Genomic DNA, 19718 nt, shown 5'->3' with positions numbered 1-19718 from the left:
CAACATATTGATAGTCTTGTCTTTAGCTAAGAGACTATTTACCTAGCTAAACAATATTCATAAGACTCAATTTTTATTTAATCGATTAAAGAGATCATTTAAGTATACAACTCATTCAAGAACATTGTAATATATTCTCCCAAATCAGATCCAAACCTATTCTCTCAAGACGAATTAGGCACATGGAGAGGCCAAGACTCATAAAGTAAGACCGATTCCACGCGACATTATTTCAAAATTAAGCCCCCGGCGATATTTACCTAACTGAACACCATTCTTTATTCGATCAAACCGAACACCACCTTAGAAGAACGAGTCTCGTGATCGGTTTAGATTAAAATTCAGGAGAGATATCTTATAAGTATACAGCTCATTCAACAACATTACACTTTATTCTCTCCAATCAGATCCAAAGTAATATACACATGAAATAAATGTAACATGTTACAACACAAACAGCTCTCTCACAGCCAATCTGAGGCAACTTTTTATGAATATAAATACTAATTACAAAATCCAGCATTTGTAACCATATTATTGCTGACTTTGTTTCTTCTTAAAAAGCCAAAATCTACTTAGGCTTTAGTTTAAGGGCAGCACTGCAAAATTCAACAGGAAAAAAATGGTAACCAGTTAGCAGAAAAATAAAAAAGAGAGATTGAAAGGCAATGCCATGGATTTTTTCTACACACAACCTGTTGATGCAGTAGCGTTTTCCCGTAGGCGGAGGGCCATCGTCGAAGATGTGGCCGAGATGAGCATCGCAGACTGCACAGAGAACTTCTTGACGCGGCATGAAGATGATAGACAGGTCCAGCTTCGACTTCACGTTGTTTCCCACAGGCTGGTAGTACGAGGGCCATCCGGTCCCGCTGTCGAATTTGGTTGACGACCTAGGACACGGGACGCATGGGGTTCAGACACAAATACGAGATCCCGAGTAGTAGGGAATGTTTGAATGTATATACGAGGGATACTCACTCGAACATAGGAGTGTCGCAGCAGATGCAATGGTACGTCCCGGTGGTTTTCGTGTTCCAGTATTCTCTGGAAATAGGATATGACTAGACAATGTTATCCCGTCGTCTCAATTAATAGTGGGACGACACTAAAAGGAATACGTGTCAATCATACGCAATGATCGGGCTCACAAAGATTGGCATGAGATGCAACTACACGATTCTCAAGATCCCTAGCGTTTGGTAGCATGGAATCGGGGATGGATTTGGAATTGGAGCCTTCAATTCTAAATGCACTGTTTGGCTACAAAAATGTATGGATTTGGAATTGAAACCTTCTCAATTCTACCTACAAAACAAACATCGCACTCGACACTACATACACGATACACACACTGCATATGCACATCATTGATCACACAATACACATACGGAACACACGCTGCACACATAAATGCACAATACACACACTGCACACACAATCAATCCAAGGAAACCGTGAAGTTCATACGAAGCTAGCGACTCCTAAACGATGACTCACACATATTCATAAAGTAGAAGAACAAGAAACATGAATATTCCTACGAGGAGATCATATGTACCCGGTGAATGCCCTCTCGGTGCCCTTCTGTCTAGTGACATAGAACTGCTGATCGGTAAGCTTCTTTCTCCACTCTGCTTCACTTACTGAACTGTAATTCGTGTTTCCCGCCTCTGCACCACACTCACAACAAGAAGAATGTCACTAGTCCTACCTATACAACAACATTTAGTAAATTTAAAAACATCATCAACAACTCTATGATGTCAAAAACTACAGCTTGTTTGGCAGTAAAATGGCTTCATTCCAACATCTAAGCTATCAACCAACAAATCATCAAGGCTCAAGTACCCCATGAATTTTTAGCATAAAGTCTCTCTAGAATTCCAAATAACCAATGTAATCAACTAAACCAAAATCACCAAAAACCTCTTATCCTCCAAAAAATCAATCTTTATCTACTCCAAACTGACAAATATGTTCAAGTCGAAATATGTTAAACTTGAAAATGCTCAAAGATTCTTTTTTTTAAACATTGCAATCAAACAGGAATTTATATGAATATAGAAAGAGAGGCCCTTCAGTCTCACTCCTAATAGCACATCCATCTATAACAAGTTCACAACTCACACACTATTACTAATTGAAAAAAAAAAGAAAAAATTACAATTGTGCTGGTTAATGTCATGAACACAAGTTGCATAACAAGTATTAAATCCACACTTTTGCCCATCAACAAAATCACCAAAAATATATCAATGAAACCTCTTATCCTCAAAAAATTCAATCTTTATCCCTCCCAAATCCAAGAAAAGGACTTCCACCAACAAATATGCTAAACTTGAGAGCACAATCAAACAGGAATTTCTATAAATCTAGAGAGAGAGAGAGACCTTGAGAGCTATCTTGTTTCTGAGAGGAGGATGAAGAGCCCATGGCAAAACAGAGAAGAGCGGCCTGCTTCTGATTGTGTGAAACGATTTCTCACCAAAGGCAAGTGAAATCTGACGCTTACTGCCTAAACCGAAATGGGATTTTGCAGTAGAGTGGGGATTAACAAGACTGGCCAAATTGGTTTTGACTATGGCGTAGCACCCCATCTTCTAGAATAAGCTCATTGAATTCCACAGGCAACTGCTTATGCTTCTAAGCTTTTGGTTTATTTTGGTGTGTGCGAGCTCATTGTAAATTGGTGCACCCTGCAATCTCCACCGCGTAATTAACCAGCTGTTGATCTTCATGTCAAAATGTCGGGCTCTTATTGGATTGTGATTTTGGCGCCTTGAAATGTTTCCGCAGCGGAATTTTTTCGAACAGATGGCGAATGCGTATCCATCCGTGTAGGATTGAAGGCTTTACAGTCCACGTCAGCAGCAACCAGTGTGGAGACTTGATTTTTTTTTCTTTGGGAGAATATTATGTTATCCCATAGAAAAATATGGAGTAGGAACTATATTTTAAATTTATTTGAAAATATATCTTTCAATATTTTGATGGGATTTTTTCTAATAATTTATCAGAAGAATTAGATAAAATTCAAAATAAATAAAACAAGAATTAATTAAAAATGGTGGGGCTTATAAATAAAACATTACATATGATAGAGTTTTGGTTAAATAAATGGATAAGAACCAAGATATAGTAGTAGTATCTTATTTTCAATCAAGGCAAAGGAATGATCCTCCCACATCATATATCAACGTATCTTTTTATCCACAATAATATCAATTCCATCATATTTTTCTCAACTTACTAAATCACATATCGAAAGTTATGATCCATATCAATTATGATATAAAACCAATATAATTAATTAATTATAGAGATTAACGATAAATTCAACCAAGGATGGATAAAATATAAACCTATGAAGATCTAATCATCAAACTAATAATAATAAATTTCAGATAAAAACAATTATTTTTTAATCAAAACAAAATCCAGCATCAGCCGTCACTCAGCTCAAGTTGCTCAACTCTCCAGTCCTTCCACACACAGTAAAACACACACACACAAAATCAAGAAGAAGAAGAAGAAGAAAATCAATCCCCAAAATGGTAGCATTCGCAGCCCTCTCAACCCCAAAACCATATCCCCAATCCCCCAACCTCGAAACCCCCCAAATCCACCCCCAATCCGCCCAATTCCGCCCCCCTCCTCTCCCCACCCCTTCCTTCTCCCTCAAATCCTCCCCCGCCCCCTCCCCTCCGCCGCTGGTGGTGGTGGGGTCCGCCAACGCCGACATCTACGTCGAGATCGAGCGCCTCCCCCGCGAGGGCGAGACCATCTCCGCCGCCACGGGGCAGACCCTCGCCGGCGGCAAGGGCGCCAATCAGGCCGTCTGCGGCGGCCGCCTGGCCTACCCGACCTACTTCGTGGGCCAGGTGGGGCCCGACGCCCACGGCCGCCTCATCGTGGAGGCGCTCCAGGGCGGCGGCGTGGCGCTCGACAGGTTGACCACGGTGGCGGGGGCTCCTACCGGCCACGCGGTGGTGATGCTGCAGCCGGATGGGCAGAACTCGATTATTATTGTGGGTGGGGCGAATATGGCCGGGTGGCCTGAGAGCTTGGCGGCGGAGGATGTGGCGGTGGTGGAGAGTGCCGGGATTGTTTTGCTGCAGAGGGAGATTCCTGATTTTGTCAACATTCAGGTTGCAAAGGTGAGATCTTTTTTTGGCCCTTTTCATAGTAGCACTTTTTAATTGTGATATACTCGTAAATTAACGAAGTTTGATCGAATTCTGGTTATAATAAGGGCTATTGGGTTGGTGATATTGTGACCGAATTTCAGATTTTCCCACGGACTTTAAACTTGATAGTAAAAGTCATGAATCTTGATAGTGTTTGGGATTTTACCCAATGAAATATGATCGGATAGTCTAATCGCAAAGGGGAAAGCAATGGTGTCATTTATAATAGCTTACGAGCAAACGTTGTGTGTAACTAGGTTTGATACAATGGCTAATATGGTGTAAATTAATGAACTTTGATCGAATTCTGGTTATAATAAGGGCTATTGGTTGCTAATTTTATGACCGAACTTATAATCTGATGGTAAAAGTCATGAATTTTGATAGTGTTTGGTAATTCCCGTAATGAAATATAGTCGGATAGTATAAGTGGACTAATCGCACAGGAAAAGCAATGGTGTCGTTTTTAATAGCTTGCAAACCATTGCGATTAAACCTCAACATAAACTTTTACTTGTTCTCAGATGATATTGAGTTGAGTGTTCAGTGCCCTTGTTAGTCATTTGCATCGATTTCTTCTCCTTTGATCAGATTTGATTTGGTAAAGGCCACATATGGTTCAATTTCCCCGGAAACATATTGTGGGAAATCCCAGCCACAACAAAGTTCATGACTTTTTCCAGATGTCATAGTTTATGATATTAGCGAACAATAGCCCTTATAATAATGGCTGAACTCTTAATTTGATTTGATCGTGAGCAGGGTTCGTATTTCAGTCCAAAACGACGATGTTTTGTTAAGTAAAAGCCGGTGCCATAATAGATTGAACTGAAAATTCATTCTGCCACAAAGATTTAAGTTGATGTGAAAGATCAGAATTTGGTGTAGTTTATATGCTATTATTTCTTTTCTTGTAGGCTTTATTTTTCGCTATTTGTCACGAACCATTTTCTTGAATGATGATATCTTCTCCGCGTGGAGACTGAAAGGTGAGAACTTGGCATCGTCATTGTCAAAGGGATGCATTTGGTTTTCCAAAATTAGAGTTAGATGCTGCTTTAGAAAATTGTTTCTTGATGTTCAAATTTCTTGTTAATGCTGTGTATGGCTGCTCAAGAAAAGTGAATAACAGAAATAGTTAATAATTTGTGTATGTGACAGATAGATTATGACAAATGATGCATTTGTGTCGAATGATTTTAACAAGGCACGTGCTAAATATTTCTCGTGCATTCAGGCTGCACGGAGGTCTGGTGTTCCAGTCATCTTGGATGCCGGGGGAGTTGATGCTCCAATCCCTCCGGAGCTACTCCAGTTTATCGATATTCTGAGTCCAAACGAATCTGAGCTTGCTCGTCTAACAAATATGCCCACGGAAAGCTTTGAGCAGATCAGCCAAGCTGCAGGGAAATGCCACGAAATGGTTGGTGGCATATCGCATTCGTTTCTGATGTTTCTTCCTTGATTGGCATTGCCCCGTTTATTTAAGAACTTCTCCAACAGTCGTTCAACTTTTTCCGGTTTTTTTCTAGGGTGTTAAGGAAGTGCTCGTGAAACTTGGAGCCAAAGGCTCGGTACTTTTCACGGAAGGGAAGGAACCAATGAGACAACCGATCATATCAGCTCCGAAAGTGGTTGACACGACAGGAGCTGGCGATACTTTCACTGCTGCTTTTGCTGTCGCCCTCGTGGAGGGAAAGCCCAAGAAAGAGTGCCTGGAATTTGCTGGTATGTTCGGCTATCGCTTTCGACTCTCTCTTAGTTAAAGCTCAGTCTGACAAAGTTACGGATTGTGTTATCAGCCGCTGCGGCTTCGCTTTGTGTGCAAGTAAAGGGTGCCATCCCGAGCATGCCCGACAGGAAATCAGTCTCGAATCTTATCCAGATGCATTATTAGCTCACCAGGGGCGTAATAAGAGGTGTTCTTCTCGATCCGGTTTTCTTGCTTATCTGCAGAAACAAATGCCCGAATGCCACCCCGACACATATTTAAAAACCCGGCTTAATCTTTCATTTTAGTCCGTCTCTTAAAATTGTGCACTTTCATATACTCCATTAACAATACGTCAATCAATTTTTTCGTTTTATCTCTCTTACTTTACTAATTGTAGATTAAAACTCGGACCTTCCAAAGTTCATATTTTCATGTGACGGGGGGAGTATTAAAATCTTGAATATTCCTTTGTTTTTTCTTCTATGGGTGAAAAATTGCATCTTTGCATGTCCCGACTCGAATTAACCGGGTTGAGTTGTATCATTGTATGTATTGTTGGTTTTGTGAAGGGCATCAGCAACAATGTGCTCAAATGCCGAAGCACTCTTACACCGGGGCGTGTAAGACCACATCACTTCGTTGCCCAATCTGAGTCCGCCATGTGGCCGGATTTTTAATTTTTTCAATAATTAAAAAATCAGATTATAAAAAAAAAAGTCCTCCAACGGCGTTCTCGCTTATTCGTATTCTTAATTTTCATTTATAAATACACTCATTCTCCGTTCATTCTTCGCACCTCTAAACTCGCGTATTTGGTGCAGGACAAGCGTCATCGTCATCCGAACTTCCACTGCTTGCAGGCTTGCAAACTCTGGATCATATCATTCCTCCTCAAAACTAATTTGAAGTTGTTAACTGCACATATTTTTTTTGTTATTTTTTTAGAATATAACTTTATCAATAAATCATGTGGTGGTGTTTGTCTTTCTTGACAATGAGTATTGTTGGGGTTTTTGAAATTTTGATTTTAAATTTTTATGTCTTATAGCATGTTTCTTCAATATACTATCCATTATCCACACACTTACAAGATTCGTTTGTTGAGTAGTTATATAGTACTACCAATTAATAACTCATACTTAAAATTTTTTTTATCACTTAATAACAAATCTGATTCTGATTAAGATCATGCACATACTTTTGAACATGTCTCATTATCATCCAACACTTCACGAGTCATATTTTTTTTATTGGTCAGAACACAAATGGTTTTTGCAGACACCACCGGTTTCTTGAACTAGGGTATGTGTCTGTATCTGAAACACACAAATAAAACTCCAATTGAACATTAAACGTCTAAATTGGAAGCGATGTGCCCGCAAGGGCGTAGCGCAGTTGGCAACGGAGGGACAGATCTTGCTGCAATGAGCCTGGGGTTTGAATCCCACTACTGTCGTGTAGTTGCTTCCATCTGCGTACCCCGATTGAACCCCTTTACATGATATCGGGCCGAAGTGTGGGGGCCGCCAAGGCGACGGAATCGCCTTTTTGCTGCAATGAAAGCGATGTATGTTTACCGACTACTAGTGGGTTATGCAGATTTCGGATTGGGGGTGGGGGTAAAAACGTAATCTTATCTCCAAAAAGGCAGTTGTACCGTTGTACGTATAACGTTGGTAGTTGCTACGTACACTTCACTTCCACCTAATCGTTATTAACTAACGCATTTATATTAAAATAAAAATAATAAAAGTTAAAAAATCCGAAATCACGCTAAGCCACATACTTGTGAAATCACTTTAGCTTCTTCTTCATTTCTCAATCCCAATCTTCACATTTCCAAACCCTAATTTTACTCATCCCTTCCAAGTTTCTACCTTTTTTCTCCACCGATTTGCTCTGTTCAGGGAGGATTTGTTTGTTCGGGTGCGGTGCACTGCAAATGCAGCTGATTTCTCGTTAGTATATAGCTCGGCGTTTTCGCTTCGTGATTAGTGATTTTTTTTGTGGAAGGATTGTAGCTTTGATCCGATCGGATCGAGGAGCTAGGGCGGCGCGGTTTGTTTATTTAGGGAAGAGGAAGGAAGTATGCCGCTGCAAGATCAAGGGAAGAAGGTTTGTTAGGTTTCGTTGCGCGTGCGTGAATCACTGCTGTTTTGGCCTTTTGTTGGAACGTTGAAATGGAAATAGAAATTGTGATCTTATCTCCTTCTTCTCCGGAAGTATGGTGCTATTTTTTTTTGTATTTCAAAGCTTTGTTTTGGATTATAGATCGAGTTCTGCGATTTCTCTCGATTCTGTTGTCATGGAAAAATTGCCGATAGAACCAGATTTTTATGATTATGGAGAAAGTTTGGAGTGAATTAAATGCTTCTGTTTGTCAAAATTGAATTCTCATTTGACTTGTGGTTTTGAAATTCAAATTTCTGTCGGCTAGCTATGTGTTTGATAGGTTAGACAGCCGTACTTTGTTTGATTATTTTGGAACTTTATGTGGAAAATATAGGATTAAGTCTTCTGACTATAACAAACAGGGGGTATATATTGATGACACTGTTTACAGCTTCACGGTTTAAGCTATTTTTTCCATTGACAGCTTGTGGGGGTGTGATTGAATATACTTTTTTATTGTACTTTCTTCTTTCCTTGTCTCTTTGATCTTTGCTACTTTCATTTTTTTAGATGTAAATTTGTGAATAAAAAGTTTTACATCTTATTCTGAAGTTGAACATTATGTACTTAAAAATGATAATAATGCTAATTTGTTGCATGGTCGCGTCACGCTATTGTTTTGTCAGATCCTGAAGGAAGCAGAATTCTTTACCGACTATGGAGATGCAAATAGATATAAGATTCTTGAAATTATTGGAAAGGGCAGCTATGGAGTTGTTTGTGCTGCAATTGATACACATACAGGAGGAAAAGTAGCTATAAAGAAAATAACAGACATTTTTGAGCACATGTCTGATGCGATTCGGATTTTGCGTGAAATTAAGTTGCTACGGCTGTTACGCCATCCTGATATTGTGGAAATTAAACGAATCATTTTACCACCCTCTAGGAGGGACTTCAGAGACATTTATGTTGTTTTTGAGCTTATGGAGTCAGACCTTCATCAAGTCATAAAAGCTAATGATGACTTGACACATGAGCATCATCGATTTTTCCTCTACCAGATGTTACGGGCTCTTAAATTTATGCATACAGGTAACTCATCCACTGCACTAGGGGATACTATAGATAAAACCTTTGTCTGTGTTTTTTGGTTTCATCATGGAATGTATTGATTGTCTTTTCTTTTATTAACTAATGTTTTTGCCAGCCAATGTATTTCATCGGGATCTCAAACCAAAGAATATACTGGCAAATGCCAACTGCAAACTTAAAATATGTGATTTTGGACTAGCAAGAGTGGCTTTCAGTGATGCTCCAACAACAAGTTTTTGGACGGTACATATTTTCTGTAGAAGTCATTATAGGATTAGGGCGTCTCTATTTCTTTTACTTTTGCGATAGTGACGAAAGGGTAAACTTTCTGAACGATTTGTTCTGCTTGCAGGATTATGTTGCTACAAGATGGTACAGGGCTCCGGAGCTGTGTGGTTCTTTCTTCTCTAAGGTAATAAAACATGGCATGTTATCACCTTCATTCCTTTCTCAATTAAGATTTGACTGCAAAGTTCCAATGTTATGGTTTGCATTTAAACAATCAAATATCATTAATCTGTGGAATAAGAATATTGCGCCAATGTCAATCATGAAAACAATTTCCTTGCAAATCATAATTGGCTCACAGGACATCTTGGGTTATTAGTATTGGAATTTCCTTAGTGATTTTAATTTTTTGCTGGTGATAGAAGTTTGAAAGGATTTAGTTCTTATTATATATCTTTATGTCTTAGCTTCTGATCATGTCTAGTGAAATTAGTAGTGCTGTAGATTAAAAAACAATTTTTGTTCAGGGAGGGCTATTGAATTATCCTGGAAGTTGATATTTGTATTCTTCAGAGGTAAATTGTGTCAGGTGGTTTTTCATAATGGATTTCTTACTTTATTCTTCTAAATTCTCATTTATCTTTTTCATACTTTCTTGCAGTATACTCCTGCAATTGATATTTGGAGCATAGGCTGTATCTTTGCCGAAGTCTTGACGGGCAAGCCTTTGTTTCCTGGTAAAAGTGTTGTGCAGCAGCTGGATTTAATTACTGATCTTCTTGGGACACCTTCTTCGGATACAATTTCTGGGGTACTGAACAGAAATACCTTTATGTAGATTATTTTTATGCATAAAACTCTCAAAACTGTGGGGCATAATGTTGTGCTCCTGGATGTAGGTACGCAATGAGAAAGCAAGGAAGTATTTGTTGGATTTGACAGAAAAGCGCCCAGTGCCTTTTACTGAGAAATTCCCAAATGCAGATCCTCTGGCTCTCAAATTATTGGAGAAGATGTTGTCATTTGATCCAAAGGATCGCCCAAGTGCCGAAGAGGTACTTGGTGCCTGAATAGATCATGATATTGCTTTTAATCATTCGTATATCATTTGACTTTTTTTTATATAATATCAGTCTGTACTTATTTTGGTTTATTTGGACACTAGGCGCTATCTGATCCCTACTTCAAGGGGCTGTCTAAAATTGAGCGGGAGCCATCTTGTCAGCCAATCTCAAAATTGGAATTTGAGTTTGAAAGACGAAGAGTGACAAAGGAAGATATTAGGGAATTAATATTCCGGGAAGTATTGGAGTACCATCCTCAATTATTGAGGGATTACATATCAGGAAACGGTGGCACGAGTTTTCTCTATCCTAGGTGCCAAATCATTCTTAACTTGTCCATGCTTATCGACATTTTGATATGATTCTTACTTTGGTTTATGTGTTTTTTCAGTGCCATTGGTAATTTCAAGAAGCAATTTGCTTACCTTGAGGAAAATATTGGGAAAAATGGGCCTGTGATTCCTCCTGAGAGAAAGCATGCATCTCTTCCAAGGTTGACCTTTAATTTCTGGATTCAAGTTTTACTTGTTGAAGGAGCAACTCTCTTGGCTGTTTTTAGGGGAAGATGCACTAAGTTGATATTTCTGTGGTCTTCGTTTTTTATTCTATTGAATACATGTGACTGACTTATTCATTACTCTCCTATTGATATAGTTTCTTATGCCTAGCGTCCATTCATACATATACTAGCTTACGTTTAATAACCGAACAAGGCCTTGATCCTTTATTTTATCTTTGTGCAGGTCTACAGTAAATTCCTGTCCAATTCCTCCCAAACCAGTAGGAAACAATTGTACATTCGATAGTCGTCAAATCACTGGAGAAATGTCAACTGCTGCCATTTCAGGGGATATATCAAAGGTTATGCGGCCGCCACCAAGGGCACCTAATGGTATTGAAGGATCCCTACCTTTAAATTTGTGGCCACTAAACTGGCTTGTGAGAAGTTTGTGTGCAAGTGTATTGTCTTTTCTATGCTAACGAGCTCTTTAACCGTTGCAGCAAAACCAGCAAGACCAGCTGGGCCGGTTTTACCTTATGAAAATGCCAGATATGCAAATGATAGTCATGACGGTAGGATATATGTCCAGAATGCTATCCTTCATCAGTCGATCTCTCCACATTGTTATCACAGAAGTAACTCAGGGAAGTATAGTCGGATAGCATCCGAGATGGAAGCATCTCAGCTGAAACAAGCAGTTAAATCAATAAACGGCACGGGTCTTGAGATTGATTCTAAAGGACAAGCTCAATACACCCCATCTAAATTGAACTCCTGCACGAGTTTCGACATAAATAGCAATCCATACTACCGGTCTCAAGTGAAAGCAGGAATGTTGAACGGACGATTTGCTATTGATGCGAAATTGTTGCAAGCGCAGAGTCAGTTGGTTGCAGCGGGAGCTGCTGCTGCTGCTGCTCGTGAGGTTGGTGCCGTTCAACTCGGACTTACATGAGAGATGATTCGGTTGCATGGTGATGGGTTTCCTTTGTGATGACTCGGGGCAAAAAGGGATGTAACCGGCTCTCGACGTAGCTTCATTATGATCTGTTTGTGAGAAAGAAGGTTGTCTTAGTCTTCTAGTTTTAGTTCATTGTATAGCAACCCTTCATTTATTCATATATCCAATCTGCTAAATTGCTACTGCTTTATACTGACCAAAAATGATAAAAACACATATTTCAAGTGTACAAGTAAAATAAATTAAAAAATAAGTAAAATCTCAAATATTGAATAAAAATATACTCCTACATACATTTGAAAAACGGATTTATTTTAGTAACTTCTAAAGTTGAAAAATTGATAACTAAATAACGGAACTACTATTTTGTTATAGCAATCCTACATCATTCTCTGTTATTTTTGAGTCAACCTATAAAGCCAGGTTGCATGCTACTCTATCTGTTCCCGAAGAGTATGTTTCTAAAGAGTATGAATATTTGATTTGACACAGATTTTAATGCATAATTATAAAAATAAGAGAGATAAAAAGAAAAAGTTTTTAAAGTATTGTAAGAGAGATAAAAAGAAAAAGTTTTTAAAGTATTGTTAATGGAGAATGAGTCCCACCTCATTAGAGAGAAATGAGTTTCTAAAATTAGAAAGTTCATACGTTCTCCGTCCCCCAATAATTGTCCACTTTGGTTCCAGCACAGATTTTAAGAAATGTAATGGAAATGAGTTGAAAAAGTTAGTGAAATAGGAGTCTCATCTTTATATATTAGTTGTATAATAAAATATGAATGTAATGAGATAGTGAAATGTGAGATCTACTTACCATTTATGGTAAAAAGTGAAAGTAAATAATTAATAGAGGACGGATGAAAATTACAAAAGTGTACAATTAATAGGGGACGGAGGGAGTACTTTACATGTACGGACAACAAAAGAAATAGTTCATACTTTTCAGAAACGGGTGGAGTATTTTATACTCCCTCCGTCCCCAAATAATATGCAGTTTGAGTTCGACACATGTTTTAATGTAAAATTGGTAAAGCAAGAGAGATGTAGATGGAAAAAGTAATTAAAGTATTGTTAGTAGGGGATGAGTCACACCTCATTAGAGAGAAAAGAGTTTCTAAAATTGGAAAGTGTATATACTTGTGGGACAGACTAAAAAGAAAAAAAATGCATATTCTAGTGGGACGACGGAGGGAGTATATTACTTGGGTTGAGCTTTGTTTTAGACTATAAATGTTTAGTCGAATTGTTGAACTATTCGAGTCGATCTATGGATTTCAGACGAAGTAGGTAGATATCACGTTGGAATTTGAGAGCGGATCCATCACGCATTTTCAATTATTCTTCATCTATTTTTATATTCTATATTTTGTCTTATTTGAATGACTCTTATAAATTGTTACCTAGAGCAGTCTTAGTCTTAAATGACAATCTATCTAATTCTTAACCAATCGAATAGATTTACTCAATATCTAACAGTGTGACAGTGACACCCTAACTAGCTAGCTAGCATTTGTAATAGAGCATTAGCCCTATCTGCACAAATTCAACCTAAAATTTGTTTCTTCATTCTCGTGAAACGATATTAAGAAGCCCCTCAAACGGTAACTCATTAAATTCCCAACGGTGATCTCACATGAAAACAATTCCCACATCATAACGTCGAAATAAAATTATTCGTAAAAAAATACAAAACAAGAGAAGAGTTTGCGACAAATCTCACTAAAATTTCAAGAAAATGGAAGCATTGTGGAAATTAGAAGACAAATGGAACCTCTCAACGCAAAAGGCCATAGCCATATTCACATGCTCCTCATTCCTACTCATCGCCGCATGTTTTGCCGCCGCCACGTGGCGGCGGCGGCGGCGGCGCGTGCACCAAGAGGCGCCGCCGCCGCCGCCGAGGAGGAGCGTGGAGGTGCTGCTGGGGTCGGTGGGGTGGAGCCGGCCGCGGATCGAGTGGGAGGAGATCCGGCGGCCGGTGCTGGTGAAGAGGGAGGGGCAGAGCCACCACGACTCGGCGGCGGCGGTGTGGCAGCGGCCGATTCTGATGGGAGGGAAGTGTGAGCTGCCGAGGTTCAGTGGACTCATTCTCTATGATCAAAGAGGCACTCCACTTCACCAAGGAATCATGTGCAAACAGGTCCATTTTTTTATGTCCTATAAATTAGTATTTACTATATTATATACGTGAGGGAATACTTTTATCGTTTTTGGTTCGACCTTGAACCTAGGCGAAAGATGTGATCGCATAGGGTCTAGGCTTAAAAGATCCCAAAAATGTCTACTATTTGTGTCAAGATTCATAAAATGGTAGGATCATAGGAACAAGGTTCATTTGTATATCTCCAAGTTATTTCTACTAACAATAATCTTTGTAGAGGATAATAAAAATTTTAATATGTAAACCTAGTAAATATAGAGAAAAAAATAATTAAGATATTATTAATGAAAATTAGGACCCACTTCATTAGAATATAAATGTATTAAAAAAGAAACTACTCCCTTCGTCAGCGAATAGATCCCTTGTTATGGAAAAATTTATAGAAGGAGATGTTGTGCTTATTTCTACCATTCATTGAGTTTTATACACTTAATTTTTTTTAATTTACATTTAAATAGGGAAGATGAGTATAATATCCTCTGTTGCGCATTTTGCCGCAAAGAATCCATCCTCATGTTAACTAATTTTTGTGGATGTGATATATGAAACTAGGTGTACTTCATTGATTATGAGTCCTATTTGATTTGTGCATGAGTTTTAAGAAATGTAAAATAAAGTGTGTTAAATAAGTTAGTGGTAGGTGGATCCTACTTGTATACTCATATTAATTTTACAATAAAATATAAGGTGAGGCATATTTATTACTCCCTCTGTCCCACTTTAGGAGTCTCGATTGAGTTCAGCACGAGTTTTAAGAAATGTAAAGGAAAGTTGGTGAAAAAATATAGTGGAATGTGGGTCCTACTTTTTATACTATTAGTTTTATAATAAAATGTAAGTAGAAAAATGTTAGTGAAATGTGGAGCCTAATACCATTTATGGAATATTCTAATCGAGACTCTTAAAGTGGGACACCCAAAAATGGTAACCCGGGACTCCTAAAGTGGGACGGATGGAGTATTTATAGTAAAAGGGAAAGAAAGTATAAGAATTGGACATTTCTCTGTGATCCAAATAGCTAAAGACAAATGAAGTCATTTCTCTATATTAGTACCGATTGCGTCTTTTAATGGTTTTTTATTTGATTCGATTATAATCATATATATCGAAAAAGCAAACTGACATGTAAATAATGTGTTATATTGTCGAATTAAATAAACATGTGATAACAAAAGATGATTCTTATGCATTACTACATTTTTCCTACTAATTAACATAGTTTTACTTGGGATTTGTAGGAGACGATGCAGGCTGCAACTACATTGAGGGACTTGCTATGACTTTGGTGTATTATTTTAATTATACTTTGCAGAGAGTTTTGTCCTAATCTGGTTATGTTAAAATTAAACCTATGATGACAAAGTGGTTATTATTAGAAATGAAAAGTTTATACTTTTCAACTTTTAGGTCATGTGCTATTTTCTAGCTTAAATTTTAGAAGTCAATGGGCTTTAGATTTTATGTATTTTGGATTATGTGAAATTAAATATATAATGACAGAGTGGTAGAAATAATTGATTATTAATGTAACACCCGATTAGTAAAACTGAATAAGTGGTGTTGGCTTTGATGCATGCTACCACCTATTAGAAACATGCCTTTCTACCATAAATTCTAATCCTTATATTTATTTTTATTTTCTATTTTATAAATTTGGGATATTACAATAAATGCCGATTCTGCTTCTAATTCTTATATTTATTTCCGTTTTCTATTTTTATAAATTTGGGATATTACAATAAATGCCAATTCCGTTTCTAATCCTTATATTTATTTATGTATTCTATTTTTATAAATTTGGGTATTGCAATAAATGCAATTCCACTTCTAATCCTTATATTTATTTCAAGTATTTTCTATTTCTATAAATTTAGGGTATTACAATAAATGTCAATTTCGCTTCTAATCCTTATATTTAATTCTATTTTCTATTTTATAAATTTGGGGTATTACAAATTTTAAAGAGTGCAATTGCAGGTGGATATATAAGGCAGAATTTTAGAACATTATTGCATGTGTTGGGGCTAGCTAGAAGATAAAATCCTGAAGTGATAGGAGTAAAGTAGGGATGGATGGATTTATATGGCAGATTTAATCAATTGAGTAGGATACTTGTGTAGGATAGACTAAAAGCGTCGGAGTGCATGTTCTCAATTGTGAGATTTAATCTCATAATTAAATCAAACACACTACATATTTGATTGCAAACCGAACAGCCCCTTACGGAACAGAAGGAGAACTAGATCTATTCTTATTTTTAAAATTGTACATATAATAATGGAGTAATACACTAAAATTATAATCCTTATATTTATTTTTATTTTCTATTTTTATAAATTTGGAATATTACAATAAATGCCAACTTCACTCCTATAAATACCCCACCATTTCTCCCACTCAAAAACACTCCATTCCCAAACACTACATTTCAGCCCTGCATTTTGCATGATTTTGTAGAAAGGGGAAAGAATCAAGATGGGAAAAGTAAAAGCAAATAATAATAATAATAAATAAATGAATGAAAAATAACTTGTGATTTGAATGGTTTTTTATTTAATTTGAAAATATATATACATCGAAAAAGCAAAGTGTCATCATGTAAAACAATGTGTTATATTTTCGAACTGAATAAACATGTGACAACAAAATATGATTTTTATGCATTACTACATTGTTCCTACTAATTAGCATACTTTTATTTGGGGTTTGTAGGAGATGGTGCCGACTCCAATTACATTTGAGGAACTTGCTATGACTTTGGTGTATTATTTTAATTATAATTGCAGAGAGTTTTTGTGACAATATCACTTTTATTATTACTAGTCGTCACTCTAAACGATGACATATCAGATAATTGCTATATCTTCGTTGCTTTAACTTCCTGATTTCATTTTAATTCTACCCATACATTGGTTGATTGAACCATATGTAGCAGAATTTTGTGTTCTTGGGAAAAATTGAACAACTATCTAAGTTAATTTGTGATATATATTATATGTCAAGTTCAAAATTCGTGGAAAAAAAACAAATTTTTAAAAAGTTTTGTGATATTAGATGCCAATATTCGTAATAAATATGAGTATAAATGCCATAATTTGTCAATGAAAGGATTATTATTAGAAATGAAAAGTTTATCCCTTCAAGTTTTAGTTCATGTACCACTTTCAAGTTTAAATTTTAATTAGGAGCCAAAGGTCTTTGGTTTTGTTTATTTTATGTGCAAATATATGATTTCATTTTTATTTTAAGCTCATGACTCCTGCACATTCAATTTCATGTTTTAAAAAAACATGTTTTCTTTGGATAAGGTCATATCTTAGTTTTTTGAATTTAAGTGAATCAATAATTATTTTTATTTTCTCAGCCCATTTCTTGTGTAGTTGGAAATAGATTGACTAATATTTCAATTATTTATTTTACAAACTTTCGAATTCGGAAGTTAGTTCAATTGGTTTCGGTCACCTCTGTCCTGCCTAATTTAATTGAGTTGATTATCATATCTAAATTTGTGTTTAATTTAGCAATGGAATAATGCATTTAATAGAAAAGTGAACTATCAAATTGATACTCCATCATTATCAAGTAAATGTAGATTGCATATTCGCAATACCATGCGATAATAAATAGCATCAGAAGTTTCTAAATAAATCTTTATTTTATTTGAGGCAATTTTTCATTTTTGATACTATTTCTTTTGCATTTTAACCTCAAGGCTAAATTTGTCCACTATTACTAATAAAACAATTATAAAATTGGCACCAAATTAAACTATTAATGTAATACTCCTCTTCATATTTGAGTATATTATTAAAAACCTTAACATACAAAAAATTATAGTAATCACTACTACTAATTAGATTATATCTAAATGAAACTAGTTCTACAAATTGTAGACCAAATCTAAAAAACGACTTCGTTATAAAAAAGAGTTTTTTAAGCCTAAATTTACCAATTTAAACTCGTAATTGTGCATGTAGTCGTAGTAAGTCACGAGTCAGTTATGTCTAAAATATGAACAAAGTAGTAATTAATTGCGGATATTATTAAACAAAAAATACAATGGCTCTCTTAATTTTTTAAAGTGAGTTTTTTTGCTCTTGTTTATAATTAAGTTAGCGCAAAATAAATCATTCAACTTTTCGTAAAATGCAATCAATAAAGTTAATCTTTACCGTATAGTTAGTTAATAAAAGGTTTACATTAGTATGTCTTTTATCTTTACCCATAATAAAAGAAATTGACAGACTTTAACCACATGAGTTTACTTGTTGCTTTGTTTCTAAATGTAAACCAATAGATTTTTGCCTCTTCCACTGTAATTTGAACTGGATAAAATTTATGCAGCCATATTATGATTTATACCTAACAAGATTATTTTATTAAAATTCATAAAAAAAATAATAAATTAATAATTCTAATTAGTATGTAAATTATTTTACCTATGAACCAGTTTCCATCGGTTCTAAATAGAGATTACGAATTTATGACTATTAATTCACTTTCTCTCATTATTTACGCTAAAATTATTTAAATAAAAAAGTACGCATAAATTATTATTTTCTTGTCTTATTTTCATAATTCACCAATAATTTAAAATATAAAATTTTATTTCATAAAATTTAAAATCTTAAAAAATTCGACAATTCCACAATTTTTACTCTATATTTGCTTTTTAAAATCAAATAATGGTAATGCGTCTGTTTAGCACCACTCTTAAAATGACCCTAAAAGGAATAGGAAAAAAACATGTTACTTTTCTTAAAATCTAAAAGGAATAGAAAAAAGAAAATGTTACTTTTCTATAAATCTAATTCAAATATTCATCCTTAATTTACTACACAGTTCAATATATAGAGACATTTGAGTAGTGTTAGGGAGTTTAAACAAAACGTGAACAAATCGGATGTCCTGAAAGGCGTGAAACACTTTCAGATCAAATCAATTTGGCGGTTCTACTAATATTTGATCGGATACAATTTAAGTTTCGAAGATATTCGTATGTAGATTCCCAACTTTGAACCCAGAAAATAATCATAAGAAGAGACTGAAAACGAAGTGTCGCGTGTCTTCGTTTCACAACTGTTTTAACAGTTTTTGGCGGGAATAGGAAATTGCAAAATAGTCCTTCAAATTTCAGAAATTACGTTTCCGGATGAATTTTCTGTACAACAACTTTAATGGAAATAAAAAAATTTCCAAGCTGGCCTGGGGCTCTGCCCCTTGGACCCCGCTACTCGGGGGCGCTGCCGCCGAACCCCCGTCTAATCATAAGGAATTCAAATAAGTGTACACTCCGCACTTTCAACTTATTTGATGTCTCATTATGATCACGTTGATCAATCAAATTAATCTAATTACACTAAAATATCCAACAAGTAGAACTATCATCAAGTCAAATTCTTTTGACAAAATAGTAGTACAAAGTAAATTCTTAAAATAAAATCCAAAAAAATCTACCTTTAACAACATAGTTCAATAAAGAGATTTGAGTAGAACTGCGATCCAATCAAAATCTTTTGACAAAATACAATCCAAAAAAAAATTCAGTCTTTACTAGTACATAGTTCAATAAAGACATTTGAGTAGATCTATCATCAAGGCAAAATCTTTGACAAAAAATAAATTTATAAATGGAGTATCTTTTAAACCAATATTGCATATTTGTATGCTACAACACTACTAAGGGCAT

General features: G+C 36.0%; 3 protein-coding genes and 1 pseudogene across 4 annotated transcripts; 3 read left to right on the top strand and 1 right to left on the bottom strand.

Annotated features, from left to right (window-relative positions):
- Window positions 1–373: 373 nt before the first annotated feature.
- Window positions 374–2633, bottom strand: LOC121773435 (annotated as a pseudogene).
- Window positions 2634–3463: 830 nt separating this feature from the next.
- On the top strand, window positions 3464–6949 carry LOC121774696 (ribokinase). Its single transcript, XM_042171561.1, has 5 exons — window positions 3464–4160; window positions 5428–5613; window positions 5723–5918; window positions 5993–6109; window positions 6726–6949. The coding sequence occupies exons 1-4, from the start codon at window positions 3555–3557 to the stop codon at window positions 6085–6087; spliced, it is 1083 nt and encodes a 360-aa protein (XP_042027495.1). The 5' UTR covers window positions 3464–3554; the 3' UTR covers window positions 6088–6109; window positions 6726–6949.
- A 715-nt stretch (window positions 6950–7664) lies between these two features.
- On the top strand, window positions 7665–12056 carry LOC121774695 (mitogen-activated protein kinase 15-like). 2 transcript variants are annotated; one of them, XM_042171560.1, is made up of 10 exons: window positions 7665–8019; window positions 8703–9111; window positions 9227–9354; window positions 9464–9523; window positions 10001–10150; window positions 10239–10394; window positions 10505–10716; window positions 10795–10896; window positions 11147–11295; window positions 11406–12056. In XM_042171560.1, the coding sequence occupies exons 1-10, from the start codon at window positions 7993–7995 to the stop codon at window positions 11858–11860; spliced, it is 1848 nt and encodes a 615-aa protein (XP_042027494.1). In that variant the 5' UTR covers window positions 7665–7992; the 3' UTR covers window positions 11861–12056. The 2 variants fall into 2 exon arrangements, with proteins under 2 accessions (XP_042027494.1, XP_042027493.1); XM_042171559.1 differs by having other exon boundaries at window positions 7989–8126.
- Window positions 12057–13486: 1430 nt separating this feature from the next.
- Window positions 13487–15491, top strand: LOC121774156. The gene is made up of 2 exons (XM_042171070.1): window positions 13487–14008; window positions 15268–15491. The coding sequence occupies exons 1-2, from the start codon at window positions 13604–13606 to the stop codon at window positions 15307–15309; spliced, it is 447 nt and encodes a 148-aa protein (XP_042027004.1). The 5' UTR covers window positions 13487–13603; the 3' UTR covers window positions 15310–15491.
- Window positions 15492–19718: the final 4227 nt, after the last annotated feature.

Source organism: Salvia splendens, chromosome 17, assembly GCF_004379255.2.
Source record: "Salvia splendens isolate huo1 chromosome 17, SspV2, whole genome shotgun sequence".
In the NCBI taxonomy this organism is placed as follows: Eukaryota; Viridiplantae; Streptophyta; class Magnoliopsida; order Lamiales; family Lamiaceae; genus Salvia; species Salvia splendens.
Note: the sequence above shows the minus strand (reverse complement) of the source record. Positions and strands in the feature narration are given on the sequence as shown.